The sequence below is a fragment of the Phascolarctos cinereus genome, unplaced genomic scaffold (assembly GCF_003287225.1).
Source record: "Phascolarctos cinereus isolate Bilbo 61053 unplaced genomic scaffold, phaCin_HiC Scaffold_5;HRSCAF=322, whole genome shotgun sequence".
Taxonomy (NCBI): Eukaryota; Metazoa; Chordata; class Mammalia; order Diprotodontia; family Phascolarctidae; genus Phascolarctos; species Phascolarctos cinereus.
This window is the reverse complement of record NW_027555958.1, coordinates 437,183,215-437,206,535: the sequence shown is the minus strand read 5'-3', so window position 1 is coordinate 437,206,535 and position 23,321 is coordinate 437,183,215. Positions and strand designations below refer to the sequence as shown.

General features: G+C 38.0%; 1 protein-coding gene across 1 annotated transcript in view; it reads left to right on the top strand.

The window, feature by feature from the left end:
* COL24A1 (collagen type XXIV alpha 1 chain) overlaps positions 1-23,321 on the top strand; it is a 353,333-nt gene that overhangs the window by 7,392 nt on the left and 322,620 nt on the right. Inside the window, 3 exon segments of the mRNA XM_078155798.1 lie at positions 21,380-22,126; positions 22,129-22,402; positions 22,404-22,755. Of these exon segments, the coding sequence (XP_078011924.1) occupies positions 21,380-22,126; positions 22,129-22,402; positions 22,404-22,755 (1,373 nt within the window).

Here is a 23,321-nt window from a genome sequence, read left to right as displayed (position 1 = left end):
CCCTGGGCAAGTCACTTGACCCTGTTTGCCTCAGTTTCCTCATCTCTAAAATGAGCCATAGAAGGAAATGGCAAACTACCCCAGTATCTCTGCCAAGAAAACCCCAAATAGGGTCATGAAGAGTCAAACATGATTGAAACAAAACAATCACAAAATTCGAGGAAGTCTTCCTTTATATCAAGTGTAACTTTCCTCTTTGCCATTTCTGCCCATTGTTCCTAGCACTGGCTTCTGAGACCACACAAAGAGGCACAGTGGATAGAGTGCTGGATCTGAGTCAGGAAGACCTGAGTTCAAATCCTACCTCAGGCACTTACTAGCTGGGTGACCCTAGGCAAGCCATTTAACTTCTTTGAAATAATTTTCCTCATCTCAAAAATGAGGAGGGTTGGAGTAAATGGCCTTTAAGATCCTTCCAGCTCCAACCTAAAATACTGTGATAATCAGTCTTCATAGACTTTCAAGCTCTTGAAAACAGTTTTCATGTTTCTCTCTTCTTTAGGCTCAATCCTCACAGTTCCTTCAACCAATACTCTTAGGGCATGGACTTAAAGCCTTTCTCCTTCCTGATTGCCTTTTTCTGACACTCTCTAGCTTATCAAAGTCTTAAGACCATTGATTCACAGAATTTCCTTATCCTTAATTCCTACATATTTTCACAAGGTGGGCACTAAACTCAAATGAAATAGTATCTAAAGTGCTTTGCAAAGCTTAGAGCATAATAAATATCATTTGTTATTATTCTATCAAAGTCTTCTCTCTTTTACTTAGACATAAGTAGGGCTCCATGTATGTCTGTCTGCCTTTAAAGAATGGACTGTTCTTTACAAGAGGAAACTCCTTGAGTTCATATTGCCTTAAGAAGCTGAGTAACAAAGAAGTGAGCAGATATACATATTTCTGCCTTCAGTCACCAAGAGCTTTGAGATAAAGTGAAGGAAAGAAATGACCACTTGTATCATAGTTTCCAATAGTCTGGATGAGAAGTGTTTTTTAAAATTCCCCAAATATTCCCCTTCTGCTCATTTCTGCCACTGCCACAACCACTACTACCACCACTACCATCACTACCAGCACTACCACCACCATCACCTCCATCATCATCACCACCACCATCACCACCATTACCACCACCACCACCATCATCACCACCACTACCAGCACCATCACCACATCACCGCCAACACCAGCACCAGCACCTCCATAATCACCACTACCAGTAGCACCACAACTTACCATTACCACTACCACCATCTCCACCACAACCACTACCATTACCCTCACCACCACCACTACTACCATCACCACCACCACCAGCACCATTGCCTCCATTACCACCACCACCACCACCACCACCACCACTACTATTACCTTCACCACCAACTCCACCACAGCCACCATCACTGCCGCCATTAAGTAGCCATCCTGAAGATTAGGCTATAGATGGCAGCTGAAGGGGCAGCTAAGCAGCACAGTGGATAGAGCTTCAGGCTTGGAGTCAGGAGAACCTGAGTTCAAATCTGGCCTTAGACACTTTACACTTACTAGCTGTGTGACCCTGGGCAAGTCACTCAACCCCAATTGCCTCAACAAAAAGCAAAACAAAACAAAAGCAATAAATGGCATCTGAAGATACTATTCACTTTTGTTGTCAGTAAAGCAGGTGCACACACACACTCACAACACACCAGAGGGAAAATAGTTTTTAGGAAGAGATTTTGAAATAATAACTAATAAAATAAAAATAGCTGCCGTGTATATTCCACGTCATGCTAACTCATGGCTACAAAATGTTTTTTATGTAATATATTATTTGTAAGCATCTTGAGGCAAAGGACTAATTTATTTTTGTTTTTCTACCCCCCAGTGCCTGAACGTAGTAGGAACTTAATGTTTAGTGAATTTCATTGATCCTTACAACTACCCTAGAAGATAAATGACATAAGCATTATTACTATTTTAAAGGTGGGAGAACTATCGTGTAAATGACAGGCTAAGTTATACAGCAAAGGTCAGAGTTAGATCTGAGAATTAAACCTGAGTATCCTAGTCCAATATTCTCTCCACTATATCATGCTTCATCTATGTTACTAGAAAGGAGACATGATATTTCCCTTTTGCCCTTGAGGTCCCATTTATAAAACACAAATTTCATGTGAAGGCCAGAATTTTCAGTCCTTCTATAATCATAAACTTTTATGACTCGTTCGACTTTCCACCTTTAATAAAAGGGAAAACTAAAAAAAAATCCAAAATAATCCCGGACCTTTAGAGAATTGAAATATACACTGTTCAGTGTGAATACGAAAAAAATGAATATACTTATCAGCAACATGAAACTCAGAAGACAAGCATGGTGGTGTTTGATCACTGGAATGAATGTCCTTTGGAGACTTCCCTGGCTTCCTCTAAGTCCTAAATAAAAATCCCATCTTTTCCAGGAAACTGTTACCAACCTCTTTTAATTCTACTGCCTTCCCTCCTGTTAGTTCTTATTAATCCTGTACAGTTATTTCTTGTCCCCCCACTAGACTGTGAGCTTCTTGTCTTTTGCCTCTTTTTGTATTCCCAGTATACACAGTAGGTGTTTCTTGCAAATGTTTATTGATTGATGGATGGATGTGATGCCAGGAATTAAGCGCTTGGATGTCCAATCATGGACATTCATCTCCCCTTCAGGAAACTTCATTCTATTCAATGAAATAATTAGTTACTATTGATGAACATTTCTTTTTCAAGCCAAGGGGCACCTAACAGTTGGAGCTGTGAGAAGTAGTGTTAAATATTAATGTTCTCTCAACATAATTTATCACATTTTATGATTCCTTTATTGCATAAGTTGCTTCAGTGTTTGTTACTTTAAGCTGTATTTCATCCAAGAGAAAGCATAAAAAGTCTTTTATTAACAGATGTAGGAGTCTGGTAGAGGTTTTGAAACTCTGAGTTTGGGTTACTCACTCATGACAAATGATCATTTTTCATGGATAAATTCATTGTTTTCAGAATGGATATTATGAGGAATTGGCAGGCACTCTTTCTTTTTCTAAAACAGTAATGTATTTTCCCTCTTTCTCTGTCTATGCTGTTTGGCTCACTGCCACTAAAATCTTGGCACTGTCACAACATCTCTAACATGATGAGTAACCACCATGCAAGGTGTGTTCCTAATTTCCAGCATGCATGCCATGCTGAAGTTCATGCTCCTTACGGCTGAAAAGCACATATGTGGAAATCTCAATGGATGTTTTCTGGAGGTTATTTCCTATAGAAATTAATCTGAAAACTTTTTGATTGTAAAGAGAGAGGCAGTTCATACTACCTCGCTATAGGAGTCCCCAGACATTTTCAGCTAAAGACTCTTCGTAAGCCCTCAACAAAAATGTTCACAACTAGTTTATAAAAACTCACTTAATGTTTTATAACTAAGTTTATATCTCGGTTTATGTCTAATGGTAGTTATTTACCTTCAAAATCTGTCAACCTGTCCTCCCCATTTATCTTAAAATGTCCTCCATACTGATATTCCATATCTCATCCATCTTCTCACATCTTAACTTTTCCTCTATCAGTCAGGATGTAATCTGTTTTGGGGAACCACTGAACTCATTGTAGGAAATCTATAGGTGTTGTAAGAGCTCCTTTAGACATAAATATTCTGTGGGGTTAATTCAGTGGACTGAAAGCCAGGAAAGCTATGACTGCCTTTGTGTCTTATTGTACTCCTTGATACTTCAAAGGATCCATGATGTCAGAATTAGAAGTGTTCCCTCCAACAATGCAGGCCACAACCTGGCTGACTTGTCCGTATTCTCCTGCAAATTTTCTTCAGGATGTCTATCCAGCAGAAGGTCCTTCCTCTAGTTCTCTTCCCACCCTGGAGAACTCCACCCTGAGGTCTGCAATCCTGATTAGTGTTTTCTAGCCCCAACCATGGGAGATCATGAGGCCATGTTCCCTTTTACTCCCAACTCTACTCATTCTCCAGACTTTTCTACTTCCTTACCACCAACCTTTTCCCCCTGCCCTGATTTCTAGCTCTTCTTTATCTATTTTCTTACTTTGTTGAAAGGAAAGTTCTTCATGAGTAGGGACCATCTTATTTATTTTTATTTGTACCCCCTGGGCTTAGCATAGTGTATTGTATTCAGTAAACTATCTATGTGTCTATAGTATGTATCTATAGTATGCTATCTAGCTAGCTAGCTAGCTGTCTATCATCTATGTTTTTCTTCCTTCTTTCTTTCTTTTTTTCTTCCTTTCTACCTTTTTGCTTTTATTTCTTCCTTGCTTGCTTGCTTCCTTCCTTTTTTCTTCTTTGCTTTTCTTTCTTTGTTTCTTTCTTTCTTTCCTTCTTTCTTTCTCTCTCTGTCTCTCTCTCCCTCTCTCTCTCTCTCTTTCTTCCTTTCTTCCTTTCTCTTCCCATTAAGTAGATACCAAGAGTGCATTCAGGCATGCATTATCCCTAAGTACTAACACCACATGACAAGCCCACTTGCTTTCCCAAATATATATCTCTCTGATAACATTCTTTCTGCTGCTTTTCTTGCACAGTTCTTAGCTGGTGATGTGTTACAGCTTGTTCATCTGCCCTCCTCCTCCCAAAGACTTTCCACTGCCCTTTGGTTGGCTTTCAACTTCAATACTTTGGCAGCTGTGCTATCTCATGACTCATGGCCATACAACATATGACTAGACAATGTAGAATAAAGTGGAGGTATGGCAATTTTCCAGTTCATTTTAACTAGATAATCCAACTCAGTAATTGAGATTGGAAAAATTAATCCATTCTGGGACTTGTATTATCCAAAGAATTATCAATTCTCTAGTCAACTTTTGTAGATTTAACTATAGTGTGATCTTGGACAATTTATTTAACCTTGTTGGCTGTTTTTTTCTGCCTATAAAATACTGCAGAGAACAGAGCTTGTCTGAATCACCAGGGTGTAATGAAAATTTAAGCCGTAGATTTCGTCACTGTGTATATAGCACCTTCCGTGTGTGGGATGGCTACTGAGGTCTCTTCTAGTTCTCCAAGTCTAGGATTATTTAGGCTAGTCTTATCTCTTAATTGTAAGTATCATTGTGGGAAGATCAACTGAGCCCTGGTCCCTGCTGAGAAATGCAAGATGTGTGAAATTCAACACATCTTTTTGTAAATTCAAACATATCATTATTTATGCCTTTGGCTGAAAGTGAATGATGATTCTGAGGTAACTAGGAGACCTTAGTTTCAACAAATGGGTAGAATTGGTAACATAAAAATATAAATAGAACCTTAACTATGGGCTCTTGCATCTTGTAAAACTATGTCACATGTCTTGATATGCCACACAGCAAATGATGTGATATACACATGAAGCTAATTCAACTCTACCCTACAATTTAATACAGACTCAGGGTTAACTGCCATATAATCCCCTCTTTGATATTCACCACCATTGTGACCTTTAGCAAATCATTTAACTTCCCTGGGCCTCAGCTTTTTTTTTTTTAACTGTTAAATATAGTGGTTGGACTAGATGGCCTCTGGGATCCTTCCTGGTTCAAGATTTATAGGATTCTGTGAAGTAGAAATTTAGTACTTAATATAATAAATATTTAATACAATATTATACTTTATGGGTCGATTGCTGTTTGTACTCCCTTGCATGGGCTAAATCTCAGTTTATCCATGATTTTTCATTCTGTGCCATTCTTAGCTGCATACTTCTACAAATCCTGCAGAGATAATCTCCTTAAGAAACCAGAGGACTTCCTCTAGGCTAAGCGTTCTGAACCTTTTTTGTGGGTGATGAACCAACTCTTGCCTTAGGTAGTCTGATAAAACCCATGGACCCTTCTCATAATAATTTTTTTTAAATGCATAAACTAAAATACATAGAATGCAGAAAGTGCAGAAAATACAATATAATTATATTAAAGTACAGTTACCAATTTTTTTAGTTGTTTTTTTTTTTAAGATCATGGACCCCAGGTTAAAAATCTACCATTCTAGGTCTTTTAACAACACCAATGAGCCCTCATTGTACTCTTCCAAAGTGCCATGTGAGTGACCTTGAGTTTCCAATTCCAAAAAATGATGGAAGGGCTCAAATTCTGGCTGGTTCTACCATAGTGGAAAAGTTTTGAGTATGGTCCAAGCAACAGATCACGTGTACTGTGTGAGGACTGGCCTGACTAAGCATGAAGAGGATTATCACCAGTAGTATGGTCTCCAAGTAAAGGATTTTTGGCCAGGTGGCCCTTGAAATAGATAAAAATATCAGGAATCCTAAGTTCTGTGTAGCTATTTTCTGCTTTGGCAGCAATGGTGGCAAAGTAGAAATAAAAAGGGGAGAAGGTACAAAACCAAACGATTTTTAGACTTTCTATGAACATGAATTCATCTACTTGTACTCTAAACATTAGATTATTGTCAGTGACCAAAGTGCTGACATGCTACTAGGTCAAAGATTCTTTCCTTTTTGGTTCCATGGAGAGCCTGGGAAAGTCTGCGTGTCCCTTTGGCAGTCTAGGGGAGCCTATATCTGTATAAAATGTTATTAATATACTATATTAATATATTATTACATATTGCATTAATTATATTGTTATATTAATATTAATAATATATAATAAGGTAATATAATATATAATATTTTTAAATTACAAAATAAAACATGTGGCACTCCAAAGAAAACTAATTATATTGAAATAGTTGTCAATTTTTTTTAAAAGTTTGTGGACCAGGTTAAGAACACCTGTATCAGAGACTTTTAAAGAAACTCAACCATAATGATATTAACATTCTTATAAATGAAACTATCAAACATAAGAAAGTTTAAGCTAAGTGGAAGGATAACTCCTTAAAGAGACAAACAAAAAAGTTGGCAGAGATAGCTTCATTGTGCCCCAAAGGCAATAAAAATGAACCAGGATTTCCTTGAACCCCTGATCATTTCTCCTTGTGGTGCATATAATTGGCACATGAAAAAAAAACCAAACAAACAAATACATACACACACCATGAAGGTAGTGGTTGCTTAGGTGCCATCATTTGTTGCAGAAAAGGAAGAGTAAGAAGTGCCATATAGAACTGACAAGATCCTCTAAATGAAGTCAGTGTATTCATTGATACTCAGTGACTTTAATGTGAATTCAGTTATAGGAGAGGACTGCAAAAAAATAGTTAGAAAATATAGTTTTGGATGAAGAAATGAACCAGAAGATGTTACAGGTGGAAGGGACCTTAGAGATGCGCACTCCAGCCACTGGCTAAAGCCTGAAGAATAAAGGATCATAGATCTTCAGATGGAGAGGACCTAATAGGTTGTCTAGACAAGCCCCCTCTGGAAAAAAATGAATGAAGTGTTCATGTTTTCCCTGCATTTGAGAAGATGATATTGTCATAGATCACAAAGACTTTCTTCAAAATTTATTAATGGTTAATATAATAGCATCATTAAATTACACTCGCCAAAAAAAAAAAAAAGAAAACTACTCAGTGGTTAGAGCACCAGCCCTGGAGTCAGGAGGATCTGAGTTCAAATCCATCCTCAGACATTTACTAGCTGTGTGACCCTGGACATGTCACTTAATCCTAATTGCCTCTCCCCACTCCCCCCAAAAAAGAAAAGAAAACTACCAATAAGTCATTTTTATTACTCTTTGTTTAAACTCTAGAAACCTGGTTACTGAGCTATAAAATGGGGGTAATAAATACCTGCAGGACTTATGCCGTTAGACTGTAAGCTCACTGAAAGCAGGGACTTTTTTTTAACCTTCTTTGCATCCCCAGAACTTAGCATAGTGCCTGGCATATATTAGGCACTTAATAAATGCTTGTTGACTTGACCTCACTGGATTGTTTTGTTGTGACCATCATGTAAATTGTTCTTCTGGTTCTATAAATTTTAACATTCTTGAGGGTTTTTTTTAAAACAATAAATACTTTTGGTACCATTGAACATCATGATAACTGAGTAAAATGATGGCATTTGAAGAGAAGAGGAAACAGGTGTTAATAATCAAGACTAACCATGAAGCAAATGTCCACAAACCCTGGTCCAGCACAAAATCTACCCCAACTCCCGACTAAAATGCAGATAGGACCAAAGCTTCTGTCTAGTCTGGGCAGATGACTGGTAATGTACAACACGTGTTGGCTATCAACATTTTCAAAATAATCCCACGCAAAGTCGAGCAAAATTACAAAAGCATTGACAACAAAAAACAAAACTCTTGAATATTTAAAAGTGAAATTTACCCAACTGTAACAATTTCTCCCCAAATTGCTGACTTATGTAAATAACGAGGAAATTGAGAATTATTACAAAGCACAATATGAGGTGAGCTGTCATCTCCAATTCTGCTGTCAATTACAAATCACTTAACCAGCTGTTCAAAGACATAGGATGTCATGGGGATGGGTGCTATCCCCAGTAACACAGAGGGCAGCCACTCTGTGACTTCATAGATTGTGGGATCATTGTTTTAGAGCTGGAAGAAAACCTCAAGGTCATTTAGTCTAACCTCATTTTATATATGAAGAAACTACAGTAGAAGTCACACAAGGCAGTAAGTAGTAGAGCTGAGATTTGAACCTAGGTCCTCAGAAATCTATTCAAAATCTAGTATGAAAATGTCACTTTTTAAAAGTGATTACTAGTAAGTATTAATACTATTATTAGAAAATATTATTACTAAATGCTTGTACTTTATTATATAGTTTTAAGACTATGTAACACATATTATGTGACTATGGGATAAATGCTAATGTCATGGCAAACCATGAAACAAAGAGAAATACTAATGTAGCCTCTAGTCCTACGTAGGTGTGTGATTCTGGGCAAGTCATTTAACCCTGTCTGTGTCAGTTTCTTCATCTGCAAAATGAGCTGGAGAAGGAAATGGCAAACTACTCCAGTATCTTTGCCAAGAAAACCCAACAAAGAGTTGGATGTGACTGAAATGACTGAAGACAGAGTATAGAGTATTCACATGCTCATAAATGAGAGAGGTGCTACAGTAGATGGGGAGCCTCCATGTACCTGTTATACCAGAATGAAGAAATGTGTCAATATAAAATAGAGAAAGAAGGTTCAGAAGATGCTAAGAGTCACAGGTCTAGCTTTTTTTAAAGCCATATTATCTGTAGCTGAAAAATTCATTTCAACATGAGACTCTAAACTTAACTAGATTTGCTTCTTAGATGACAGAGAGGCAATCCACTGTTAGGCTGGTATACAAAGCCCAGGGTTTACACTCTACCAGCCTAGCCTTTGAGAATCCAGAATCTCCTCCAAGTCATGAAAAAGAAAAATACTAATGGAGAGAAAATAACCACATTACTCTCACTAAATAAATTGTTTGTGACATTGTTGTGTTCAGAATAAAATCAATGATGAAAGAATTGGCTTCCTATTATTTTGTAACAGCCTTTTAAAATAACGTTATACAGAAATATTCCACTGAAATTTTGTTTAAAGGGGTTATACCACAGCAGAATGCTTGAGAACCACTAGGTTAGCTAATTAGGTTAATAGATCAGTGAATTGCCTGCCAAGCAGGACCTAAGAGAATGGGACAATGGGACTTCAGTGAAGTTCACTTTAATAGTGGGTGAAGACTAGGAAAGGTCCAGAACATGGAATGCTGCTGAGGTGGGGTGTGTAGAGTTAAGGAGGAAATGGAACAGTGAGTAGAGTGTTGTCTGTTGGAGGAATGGCCTAATGGAACTGGATGCCAGTGGGTATGGGAGAGATGACAGAGAGAGAAGGTGCAGGAAAGGGGCACAGAAGATGAACTTGGACCACTTGCCAGGTTTACCTATGGCTTGCTTACTTCACTTGGCTTAAAAAGAAAAAGGCATCCTCTGATACGGAACAAATCAGAAACTGTCTAGCCTCAGAAACAGTCAAATGCACACCCATAGCTGGACCAGGTTCCACTGTGTGCCACCTTCCTGTATGGAACAATTTTCATGCAAAAATCATTTAGAATGAAGCCACCACCTCTTAAATAAGGGGTGAGGAATGGGGAAAGGATTTTTTTAATGTGACATTCATGAGGCTGAGAAAGCATGGATGCTTTGATCATTGTTTAATTTTTCTCTCATGTTTCTCCTATGAGCTAGTCTCTTGTTGAGAATTATCCCTTTGTACCCTGTACTCTAAATCTCCCTTCCCTGATCTTGGGCAGTAGGTTGCCAGGGACTTTTGGGAATGAACTGAAAGAAGGTAAAGTTAAATGTTAGTCTTCCAGCTTTATGATCTTTTATGGAGGGCCTTTTTATTTGACTCTTATTTGAAGACTCATATGGCATTGTTGTTCCTTTGTTCAATTACCACGTGTTTTGGAGTGTTTCTCACATGTCTAGTACTAGTCTAAGTTTCATGAAGGGTATTAATAATGTAGAAGACATGGTCCTCATAACTAGAGAATGTAGAAAATGTGTCATAAAGTAGTTTTGATTTGGTAATGCAGAAATATAGGTAGGCAGATTAGATAGATAGATAAATAGATAGATAGATAGATAGATAGATAGATAGATAGATATGAGAGAGAGAGAGAGAGAGAGAGAGAGAGAGAGAGAGAGAGAGAGAGAGATATGGGGGATGGATAGATAGATAGATAAGTAGTAGAACAAGTAAGTTAGCTAGCTATAGGATAAATAGTACTGATTAAGCATTAGGAATACAAATAAAAGTTCCTTAAGGAACTTATATTCTAATTGGGAGAAAGCAATAAAAGGAGAGAATATGGGGTGACATGGTGAGGAAATAGCCTGGAAGTGATATGGAGGCCTGGTCTGGGCAAGATGAAGCAAGAGCTCACCTATCAGACTCAAAGGACTTCAGAGGATTCAGAGGTGGAGTCCAAGGTAGAAAGGAGTGGATGTGTGTGTGCATGTTTGTGTGATGACACATATGAGGATGATGGCTGGAGTGTAGGCAGCATGGTGAGGAGATGATTGGGAAGAGGTGGGAAGGTCAGGGTCTGGGCAAGATAAGGTGAAAGCTCACCCTGTTTGTCCTGAGAAATAAAAGCAGATGAAATTAGATTCTCTACAAGGTTCTCCTCTGATGCTTTAGTGGCATTGTTAAGGTGACCTGGGTTCTCAAACTCTATACCATCAAGCCACAACTTCTGTCAGGTTCTACCATGCTGGGAAGGCTTCAGGTATAGTTCCAGTAGTGACTCAGTCTGTTGTCCAAGGGTCAGCAATGTGCTAATTTATAGAAAGGTTTATCACCAGTAGCTTAGGCCAATAAATGCTACTGTCATGACAACCCGCAAAACAAAAAAGAACACAGCCTCTAGTCTTGCGTGAATGTGAATTAGAGGATAAAAGTTCAAAAGATACTAAGGATCACACATCTAGCTGGAAAAAAAGTCTTATTTCATTAGACTGCCAAAAGGGTCTATGATGCGCCAGAAGGGTTAAGAACCCTTGATCTATGGACAATCCATCTTCCATTTTAATCCTGTTCAAGACATCCTCCTTAACAGTGGAAAACACTTTTGGTTAGCATCCACAATCTTATTTGAACCTCATAACAACCATATAGTGCAATGAAAGAATCAGGACCTGGATTCATATCCCACTTTTGCTGCCTACTTCCCTTTTGACCTTAGGCAAATCACATAACCTCTTTCAGTCTCAGTTTCTTCATTTGTAACTTAGAGGTAAGGACATGTGACATCAATAGGGAACTCCCAGTGAGGAAAGTCTTCTACCAAGGCATGGTAACAAATGCCCTATAACTTAGTCTTAAAGAGTTGCCCCAGCCACAGTTTGGCAGATGTACCAAATCCAATAAACCATTCTTAGCTCGCAGGGTCATATAGAAACAGGTGGCAGGTTGGATTTGGCCTATGGACAATAGTTTGCTGACCCCTGGCCTGCAGCATAATGGGATTAAATGACTTGCCCAGGATCACTAGCACGTATCTAAAGTTGGACTTGAGTTTGAGATGTCCTGGTTCTGAGGCTGACTCTATCGACTTTGCCACACTGCCTCTGTGCAGAGGGTAAAACATAATCCTGAAGGCCTTCTTCCAGCAAGGAGCACCCATTGAGCTCCTTTGAGTTCTTGATAAATGCAACCACAGAGGTAACTGTTCAATGATCCTCTGAGTATTAATGTCAAGTGAGACATAAAACAGGGAGGTGTATGCTAACTCCACTGTTACGTAAGATGTCCTTTGCAGAACACAAACGGAAGATTAACTCCCTATAAATCAGGAATTCTTAACCCTTTTATGTATCACGGACTCCTTTTGCTCTCTGATTACGTGTATGGATCCCTTCTCAGAATAGTATTTTTTCCCATCATAATTGAAGGAAATGCCAAGTTTCAATTAGACGTTATTGAAAATAAAGGTGTAACTTTTTCCTCTTCAATTTCCCAGATATCCTTAAATTTATCAATGGGCCCTAGATGAAGAATCCTTTTAAGTGTAATTGATAAGGTCTTCCGTAAAGATACACACATTTGTGGATGTTATTATGTTGATGGCATCGATCCACAGAACATCACAGGGTCTCCTCAATGAAGTCCGTAATTTAAAAAAAGACAATCCACATGGAAAAAATAAATGCATGAAAAATATTTATTATCCGTATTACGACATGAAGTTGGAAGACTAGCCCATTGAGTTTTTCGTCAATGCCGTATTTCTGTGATATGCGACGTAGAGGGATGAGTGTGGCCCAGAACTGAATAGGAGAAAGAGTCGGCTATACTGCATTTAGGAAACTGCCATATGTTAAAAAAAATCCCATGCTTTTACCTGGTACAAAGCCCCAATTTTTAAAGCACAAATATGCTGATAGTTCTGTATAGTTGCAAGTCTTTGAATACCATGATCTTTAAAGAATCAGATTTGTAAGTCAACCAAAGCACAATGGCCAGGCACATTTCCAACAATGACCTATGCATGGGAAGTGGAATGAGGGGATCACCAAGGAAACACATGGCCAGAAAAGGAGGATGGAGATGGGGGAGGGAGGTGAGGGAGGTCCAAGTTCTTCAGTAGTTCCCGCAAAATGTAAAAAATAAAAGATTTAGGGGCAGCCAGGCAGCACAGTGGATACAGCACCAGCTCTGAAGTCAGGAGGACCTGAGTTCAAATCCAGCCTCAGACCAAACACTTGACACATACTAGCTGTGTGACCCTGGGCAAGTCACTTAACCCCAATTGCCTAAAAAAAATAAAAGATTTACAGGAAGGACCCCAGAATGTGTGGGAGACCTTCTATGTCAGAGGTTTGGGAAGCCAAACAAGAATAAGAATGACATAGGATGAGAAGGTGTGGAAGGGTTGACATCAGAACTGAAGAAGGGAGTTTCTAATGAAATTCTAGAACCACTGAAGGATTGAAGAGTAGGAGATTGAATAGGGACTAGTCATAATAAGATAGCTAACATATATATAGCAACTTAAGGTTTATAAAAGCACTTTACAAATATAAATTCTATCCTAACAACAGCTCTAAGAGGTCTATTGTTATCCCCATTTAACAGATGAGGAAATTGAGGCATATAGAGGTGAACTAATTTACCCAGGGTCACTTACATGGTTGCTAAAGCGTCTAAGGCCCAATTTGAACTCAGCTCCTTCTAATTCCAGCTCCTGCACTATCTCCACTGTATCTCCCAGCTGCCTCTAGCTAGGGGTAGTATTATATAAATGTTCCCTGATTGGAAAAAAAAAAGCTAAGTCAGTGATATTTGTAACATTTAAGTCAATGATTTATTTTAAATTCAATTTGTTCATTCACAATGCACCTTTAGTTATTATTCCTTAGCATGAGTTAGCACGTGGCTACTGAATTTAGGATTGTAGAAGAAAAAGTAGAGATTGGAGAAAGGTTGTGCAATACTTATGGATGGATTCCAAACTTTTATTCATCCCAGACTTTGCATGCTGCGCAGTCATCAAAAGTATAGCTAGTGCTAAACTATTCTTTATTATTATATTCTTTATATTAAGTTGATCATCCCTTGGTGTGAAACAATCTAATGTTTTTAAAGGGGGCCAGAAGGAGTAAGGTAGGTGTGGTGGAGAATGGGATTTTCTAACTTAAAAAAAAAGGTTATAAATCTATTGATTAATGCAATGCTGGTGTATATGAATGCAGCTTTGAAAGGTGGAGTTGGCAGACTGATGCTTCATCACTTCTGCCTCCTCCTCCTGCCTAGTTAGTGGCAGAACTGGAGCGTTCCCAAGCCTTTCTGATCTACACCATACGCACTGCAAAGGGATGAGTTGGACCTAGAACTAAAAAGTAGAAAGATTCTGCTGGGCAGCGTTCAGGAAACTGCCATATGTTAAATAATCCCATGCTGCTACCTGGTATAAAACCCTAATTTTTTAAAAAGCACAAATATTCTTCTGATAGTTCTGCATGGTTACAAGTCTTTGAATACCATAATCTTTAAAGAATCAAAATTTTAACTCAACCAAAGAGCAATTGACATGCACATGGTGGACACACACAGGATGCAACACATTTCCAACAATGACCTGGGCACGGAAAGTAGAATAAAGGATATCGGGGAAGCATATGGCTACAAAAGGAAGGCAAAGATGGGGGAATAGAGTCCTATATCTAAAGGCAGAGGTGTCAGCTTGGACTCCTAGTATAGCAGAATCAGATTAAAATGTAATTGGGAAATATTTGACAAAATAAATAAAAATGAAATACAACATAGATGATATTAATGTATGGTTTTCCAAGTCACTATGTGACTTCAGGAATTTTTATGTACAGTTTAGTGGCCCCTGTTTCTATTTGAGTTTGAGACCACTGGTTTAGGAAATGATCTTTCCTTTGGTAAGTTTTTTTTTCCTTCTTACTAGACGTCTCACTGGAGATTTAATCAGTTACACTTTGTTATAACTATTAGCTCACTTTTTAGCCCAGGACAATATAATGGCCCCAAGGTCTATGTAATCCCCTCCTTTGCAATTTTATGGAGTCCATAGCAGATGAAAATGATAGCTAATAATAATAGCTAGCATTTATATAGTTCTTTAAGTTTCTCAAAGTACTTAGATATCTTATTTAATCCTTACAATAACCCTGAGAGGTAGGTGCTATTATTATCCCCATTTTACAGAAGGGAACTGAATCTGAGAGAGGTTATATGACTTGCCTAAGATCATATAGCTAGTAACAGCCTGAGGCAGAATTTGAATTCAGGTCTTTCTGACTCTGAGTCAAGGACCCTTTACACTGTGCTGCCTAATTTCCTCAAAAAACTGAAAACTTACTAACTGAAAAATTAATAGTGTCATCATAACAGTTCAGAGGTTTGGCTTTTTGTCTTAATTTAAATTTATGGTTTTCTCTAGCCCCTACCTTCTGCCTTTTTCTGTTTGAAGTTTGAAAGTTAGAATACAGGCAACATTTATGTAAAGCAAACAAAATGCATTGTAATATCTGGTACTATACAGGCATGTGGAAGAAAACTTTTTTTGGGAGGAACTCCCTTTAGTCCTTAAAGAGCATTGCTGTAGTTCAAGTCTTCTGCTCTGAGATACCTCTAGAAACAAAATAACCCTTTCTGTTTTCTCTCTTCCCCCCCTTTAGTCTCTCCTTTCATTTTTTTTTCCTTTTTTCTATTGTCCCTGTGCCACTGACTTCCCACCTATGCTCGTTAAGTCCTGGGTAGTGAAAGGGATACCGTCTTTCCGCAGCTGCTGCTTGTATGTTGCAGTATCCACTATTTCCTCTCAGTTTATCCTTTGCAGACTGTTTGTGACTGTGTACGAACTTTGGAGTGTTACTCATCTGCCTTCCAGTTCAAAGACTGCAGTTGTTCCAAATCATTCTCAGGGCTTACATGACCCTATGAATTATAAATCCTAGGGTTCCAATCAGTTCTCCAACATTTAATATATAAAGATGGTTTATACAGGGGTTCTTGACTTGGAGTCCATGAACTTGTCTTTAAGAAATGATTTTGATAGTTGTATGTCAATACGATTACTTTCTTTTGTAAACCTGTATTTTATTTTATGCAGAGTAATGCAAGTCATTACTCTGATAAGAGGTCCATAGATTTCTCCAGACTTCCAAAGGCATCCGTGACACACAAAAAGGTTAAGAATCTCAGCTTCATAGTTTCAGAACACAGTAATTCATTCCTTACAAAGATCATTTCCATCTATAATTTGTAGGGATGTATATTCTATTGAATCAATAATTGGTTAGGGAATCTTCAAGATCAGATTGGAAGTGGAACGATAGAACACAAGTCTGAAAATGTACAATAATTTTATGCTTGAACAAGGTTGTACTATGTAACATATATCACATATGAAAATAGACCTACTCATATAAAACCAGTTGAGGCAGTGTGGCACAGTAGAGATAGGATCAGATCTAGATGCAGAAGAGCTAGGTTGGCATCTTGACTGCTGTTTACTAGCTGTGTGACCTTGGGTGTAAAGAAAATGTTCATATCCGCACTAATTTAATCAGCATTTACTCAGTTCATTATGAATGAAGCAGAATAGGATTAAGTCCAAGTTAGTTATTTTAGTTAATACTATTAGGATAAGAGTTATGATTAATTAATCCACCGTGTATTGATGATTATATTAATTGCATTTGATTTATCAGCTAGATTAGTTAGGAATGTTATAAGGATTTAATTGCTGTAACACTTGAAATAAAGGACATTTCTCCAAGTGTAGTACTTGAAATAAGGTTCTTGCCTCTTCTCCCTCATGAATTACTACCCCCACTCCTTTGTGACCTTTGCTTCAAAACCACAATTTCCTTGGACCTTAGGATACTGTTAGCCAAAACTAGTGTTTGATGGGCCATGGAAAGCCCCTGCTGATATGACCTGCCATTGATGGCCTAAAGCTAATGACCTGTGAAAGGCTTGCTAACAAAGTGGTTATGACTGATGGGCATTGCCCTTAGCCATTCATGGGAGTTCCCCAACTTTTCAAGATCAGCCGCCAATCAAAGGAATTTCTATGCTTCTGAAAGAACTTTCCAAGAACTAGGGGACCTCCCAGGGACTCTGCAAGATCTATAAGACCTCTCAGCCCCTTACTACTGGGATCCCTGACCTTGAGGAAGGTCTTATACTCATTTGATTAGGGACCCCTAGTCTTCTCAATAAATGGATTGATCATGCTCAGAGCTCTGCCTCAGTGACTTTTGCAGCAGATTGGGCAAAGGTCACTTTGCCTCTCATGGCTTCAGTTTCTTCTGTAAAATGAATGAGTTAGACTATATTTCCAAGGTCCCTTTCAGTTCTGAAATCTGATCCTTTGATCATATTTAGTATAACAAAGATAATTTATGAATGAAAAATGGTATTTATTAAACCTTTACTATGTACTATACCCCATGCTAAGAACTGGGATACAGATAGAAAGTGAGAATCCCTGACCTCAAATGCATTCTATTTGAAGGATAACACATATAATTAAAATTCATTACAATTCAATGGAAATGTGTTAAATGTCGACTACGTACTTGTCACTGATAATGCATTAACCTTGTTTAAGCTACCAATTTATGGCACCTCCCCTAAAAAAATGTCTTTATTTAACTAGTAGTTAAATTGGATTTTTCAACATCAAATTCCCATGTGACTTCTATCCTTTCTCTCATTCTGACTACAGATGGGTCTTGATTAGTGCAGATGATGAATCCTGTGAAAAAGTGTCATTATTTAAATTCATTCTGTGTATTTCCATTGGGCTGGAACCAATTACTGTATTTTGCATAATCATAACTTTGAATGGAATGAAGTCAACACATGCAACTACTTTATGGGATTCATTATTTGCACTAATGGGGAGCTGGCTGCATATTACAATCATGAAAACTTGACATTCATATTTGTTGAAACTGAGCTCTGCCGCTCTTGTGGCTGACATCTGCAGCAAACTGCCCGTTTTCCATGGTTCTTCACTGTGGCAGAAGGGCAATCACTAGAGATTCTGCACTGAGTCTTTAGCTATAGAGAGAAATTCTTCCTCACCTCCCACCCCTGGTTTTCTATACCTTTTCTTCTTGGATTCTTTGATATACAGTTAGTAGATTCTTTGGGGGAAAAATTCTATTGAGAATTTAAACTGCCTTTAGCTATTGTCTTCAGGAAGATATCACAAAAATCCAGTTTCCAGTCACTTCCGACCTCCTTTCTATTTTCTCTCCTCCTGTCCCCAATGATGAGATATATTAGACACCTTGCCTTCTCACTTTTCTTCTAAGCTGTTTCAGTGAATGTGTAAATCATTTCACTGAATATCAAGTGTGGTTTTTTTCATGCATTCATTATTTATTCAACAAATATTTGTTAAATACCTTCTATGCCTAAGAGATTGTGTATTAAGTGCATTGAAGCTTTTAAGGATGAATAATGGTCTAGCTTCAGTGTTCCTGCCCTCTTCCTTCTTGGCCTCAGAGGCTTTTGACACTAATGTCTCCTGACTGCTGGCCCCTCCCTTGGATTTCATGCCTTGCTCTTTCCTCTTCTCTGTTGGGCTGTTCCTTCTTGGTATCGTTTGCTGAATCTTCCCTTAATCTCGTCCTGCCTAAATCTAGGTATCCCCCCCCCAAAGCTCAATCCTGAATCCTCTTCTCTTTCTTAGTGATCTTGTCAGTGATCTCCTCCATGAAGTCCACCATGATCATTTCCATGATGACTATCCTATATGTGTATGTATATATACATAAGTATGTATATATGTGTGTTCATATGTGTATGTATGATGTGCTTGTATATAATGTATACATGCAATTTATGCATATAGATATATACACACACAGTAAAATAGCTGAGATTAGGGCTAGATATTTTTTTATGAGATATAATATGTTATAATGTTATATGCATTCATGTGTGGCACATATGCTCATCTTCTTGAGTTCAAATCTGGCCTCAGACACTTATTAGCTGTGTGACTGATCAAGTCACCTAACCTTGTTGCGTCAGTTTCCTCATTGATAAAATAAGCTGGAGAAGGAAATGGCAGACCACTCCAGTATCTTTGCCAAGAAAACCCCAAATGGGGTCACCAAGGGTCAGACACAACTGAAATGACTGAGCAACATTGTGTGTGTATACACATATACATATATATATATATATATATATATATACACATATGTAATGTATATGCGTGTGTGTATAAAATCTCTAGCCCTCTTCTTTCTTCCCAAATTCATTTCTTCATTTAGAATACTGGACTTGGAGTCAAAAGACTTGGGTTCAAATCTTAGCTCTGCTGCTGCGTGACCTTGGTCAAGTCACTAAGCTTTTTTAGGCCTCAGCTTCCTTATCTGTAAAATGGGAATAATAATAGCATCTACCTCACAGGGTTGTTGTGAGGATCGAGTGAGAAAACATGTAAGAGATACTTTGAAAACCTTAAAGTACTATATAACTGCCAGCAATCATCATTATTATTATTTATGATCATGAGGTTGAGGACTTAAACATCATCCCCCCCATCCATCTAGACTTGTAGTCTTCAGATCTTTGACTCATCCCTCTCTCTAATTCTCTCACTCCCCCCCATTTGATCAGTTTCCTCAACTGTAAAATAGGAATAACTCTAAGGGTTGTTATGAGGATCAAATGAGATAATATTTGTAAAATATTGAGCACAATGCCTGGAACACAGTAGGTGCTTAACAAATGTCCTGGAGGGCATTTTGTTTTGGCTTTGGTTCTGTTTTTGTATTCTCCAGGCTTAGCACACAGTTCTGGCATTCATAAATACTAGTCAATTGAACTGAGTTAAATTGCTCTTCTATCTTCCAACCCTATTCATTCCATGAAGTCCAGGCACTTCCTTCTCATCTCTGCCTTTTGATTTTTTATCTTCCTACCAGGCTCAGATCAGGGGCCACTTCCTTGTCAAGCTTCCCAGTCATCAACTCTTACCAGAGTGTATGGTCTGCTCTCTCCTTTGCCCCCTTCATCCCTTGGCTCATATCCTACTTACCTGTTTACCTTCTGTGTCTTCTCTTTATGATCTAGCAAAGTAGATGAAAACAGACTCATATGAGTATAATAAGAGGTAAAAAGCACAGTAGTATGGGACTCAAGAGGTGTGAATAAAATAGCCAGAGAGTGTCTCTTTAGTAAAAATAATCATTCAACCATCTGTTAACTCAACAATTATTTATTAAGCACCACTTGATTGTAACTTACAGTCTCTGGGGCCATACTTCACCTCTCTGGGTCTCAGTTTCTTCATGTGTAAAATGGGGCTAATAATAGCACCTACTCGTCAGAATTGTTGTGAGGATTAAATAAGATAACACATGCAGTACTTTACAAACTTTAAAGTATTTTGTAAATGCTGGCTATAATGATACATTATCATTTATAATAATATTATACTTGTATATATTAATATATTACATCAATATAATGTTAAATATCATTATTAGTAAGGGTGGTAGTAATAGTAAAGGCAGTAGTAATAGTAGTAATAAGTAGTAGCAATAGCCACAGTATTAATAGTAGTAGTAGTAGTAGTAGTAAAGTAATAGTAGTAGTAACAATATTGGTAGTAGTAATAATAAGAGTAGTTTTAATAGTAGTAGTACTAGTAATTGTAGTGGTATAGTGGTAGTAGCACCTGTACTACTATGTAGTAGTAGTAGTAGTAGTATAGTAGTAGTAGTAGTAGTAGTAGTAGTAGTAGTAACCACTTGCAAGTTAATTTATAATGGGAATTCCTTACATGGATGGGTTAGACTAGATTTCACCTGAGGTACTTTCTGGATCTCAAATTCTGCGATTCTCAGAAGTTATTAAAGTAAATGGCTTATAAAGTTCCTGTGAGCTTGAAATCTATGTACCCATCAACCTTTCACATGTCAGCTGCTGCGTAAAATGTAATTTATTTTCTTTGTTCATGGAGCTTTCAATCTGGCAAAAAGGTGCAATCAATGTATACAATGTATTCACAATTTGCAAGTTCCTTTTGCAGAGGTAGTACTAACATTTCCAGGAGCAAGGTTCTGTCTTCAGGGTTGAGAAGATATGTTTAAATTATTCCCTTACATACGGCTAATTAGAAGAGATAGGCAAGCATCTAATAACTGTGTATCTTAGTTGATTTTAAAAGATGGAATGGTTGTTTCACCTATTAATTTATTCTGAGGGTTTGGGCTTTGAGGGAGTTGGGAAGTTTTATCTTCCCAAAATACATGGCTTTATCAAACCATGGGATGATGTAGCCTTCTTTCTGTTCATCCCTACTGAGAATTTTTAATTGCTAGGTTGTGTTTATTCTATGAAGTCACACTTTTCTTCTCCTCCATTTGTTCAAGCACATGAATGCAATTCAATAATATTCTGGGTTTTTTTTTTTCATTTTTCCCTCTCTTTTTTTCTTCCAGGCATAGATGTTCTTTATCAACTAGGCCTTGGAGGCAAAGATGTAAGACATCAACCAGTGGAGAATGTGGTACTATCATCATCTACTCCATTACCTCAGGGGGTTCATGTAGCAGAAACAGGTGTCATTCTGACAAGTAATACTCATATAGAGGCACCTACCAGGAAAATTTTGCCATCAAGTCTAGGACAACAATTCACAATAGTAATTGGATTACTCTCACATAGAGTCAACAATGCTTTTCTCTTCAGTATCAGAAATAAAAACAGGCTGCAAGTGGGAGTGCAATTACTACCCAAAAAAGTGGTGATCCATATTGGTGGGAAGCTGGCAGCATCTTTCAATTACAGTGTTCATGATGAACGGTGGCACTCTTTTGCCATTTATATTCAAGAAACAGTGGTTTCCATGTTTGTTGAGTGTGGAAAGAAGCAATTCAGCAAAGACATTCTTTCGAGAGTGCAGGCATTCAATACTGATAGTGTGTTTACTTTGGGAAGTATGGACTCCCATTCAGTCCACTTTGAAGGAGTAATTTGTCAACTAGATATAATTCCCTCAGCTGAAGCATCAGCAAACTATTGTAGATATCGGAAGCAGCAATGTCGCCATGTTGATACCTACCGATCAGAGACTGGGTTTCCTCACACCACTACATTGCCAGGTCTTGTACTGAAAAAGTCTCTATCACACAAGCAGTTTGGTGAAGAGGTACCATCAGAGTATGGACCATTTTATGAAGGAGGGACAAACCAAACTCAGTAAATAAAGAGGCTCCGTCAGTCCATAAACTTCGAGCACCCTGGGAATCATCGAGCTCTTTAACATCATCTGTCCCCTGGAGAAACATCTCTGCCAGGGATCTTGTGAAACCAGAAATCCAAGTCACAAAGATGATTGCCAAAGAACATAGCCCACCGAATTTAAATCTGTCAGCTGCTCACCATCAACTCAAAAAGGTGTCATTAAGCTCCAATAAGAAATCTGGCTCAATCCAAAATATTTTAGACAATACCGTGGGACATAAAAGGAACGACCAGTCTCCCTTTGTCTAAAGAGAGGCCATCCATTGTCCCTCCCTTTGTTAAAGAGCAAGAAATTGATGACTTAAAAAAGGATAACAAAGTTAATCAGCAAACTGAAAAACTCACAGATAGGTCACAGTTTTTGAACACAACCTTATATCGGGCAACAACTGAACCATTTGTGGATAATAATCACGATCAGTGGAAAGGAGGCAAAGGTGATGCTGATGGTTCATACCACATTGAGGATAACTATGAAACTGACTTTTACGATTATTATTACTATGAGGATCTGAACATGATGCTTGAGATGGGGAATCTGAGAGGCCCCAAAGGGGATCCTGGACCTCCTGTAAGTTGCCTTTATATGTGTCTTGCTGAAATTAGTTTACTGAGAATTTGAGAGAGCCTTGGAATAGAGTATACATAGTAAGCCAAACCTGTGACAGAAAATTATCCTGAATACAATGAATGAATTTATGGTTCCTATAAGATGTAGTTCCAATAGGAACAATTTTAGCATAGTTATTGGTTTTTGCTGGGTGGTTGGTTTTCTCCCCCTTAATATTATTGGCAGATTGTAGGAGCACTTCGTTCTTGTGAAGTTTACAGACAAACCAGATGTTTTGCTTTTTCAGTTGAAATTCAGCCAGAGATTCCAGTTGCTAAATATGGATTCAGCCTTCTCTATTAAAAATAATTATAACTATAGGATTAATGTCCCTTCTTGTTAAGTGATGGGTCAGAAGAACAAATGAGGCAGGCTAAAGAAAAACATGTTGTGCTGATTTAAATTATGGGAGGATATGTATATGAATTATGTAGACCAGCCAGGCATGGATAGGTTAAAGACAATACTGGTGGAAGGGATACTGATACCAACAAAATCTCATGTTCATCTGGAGTTTTAGGGTCTCT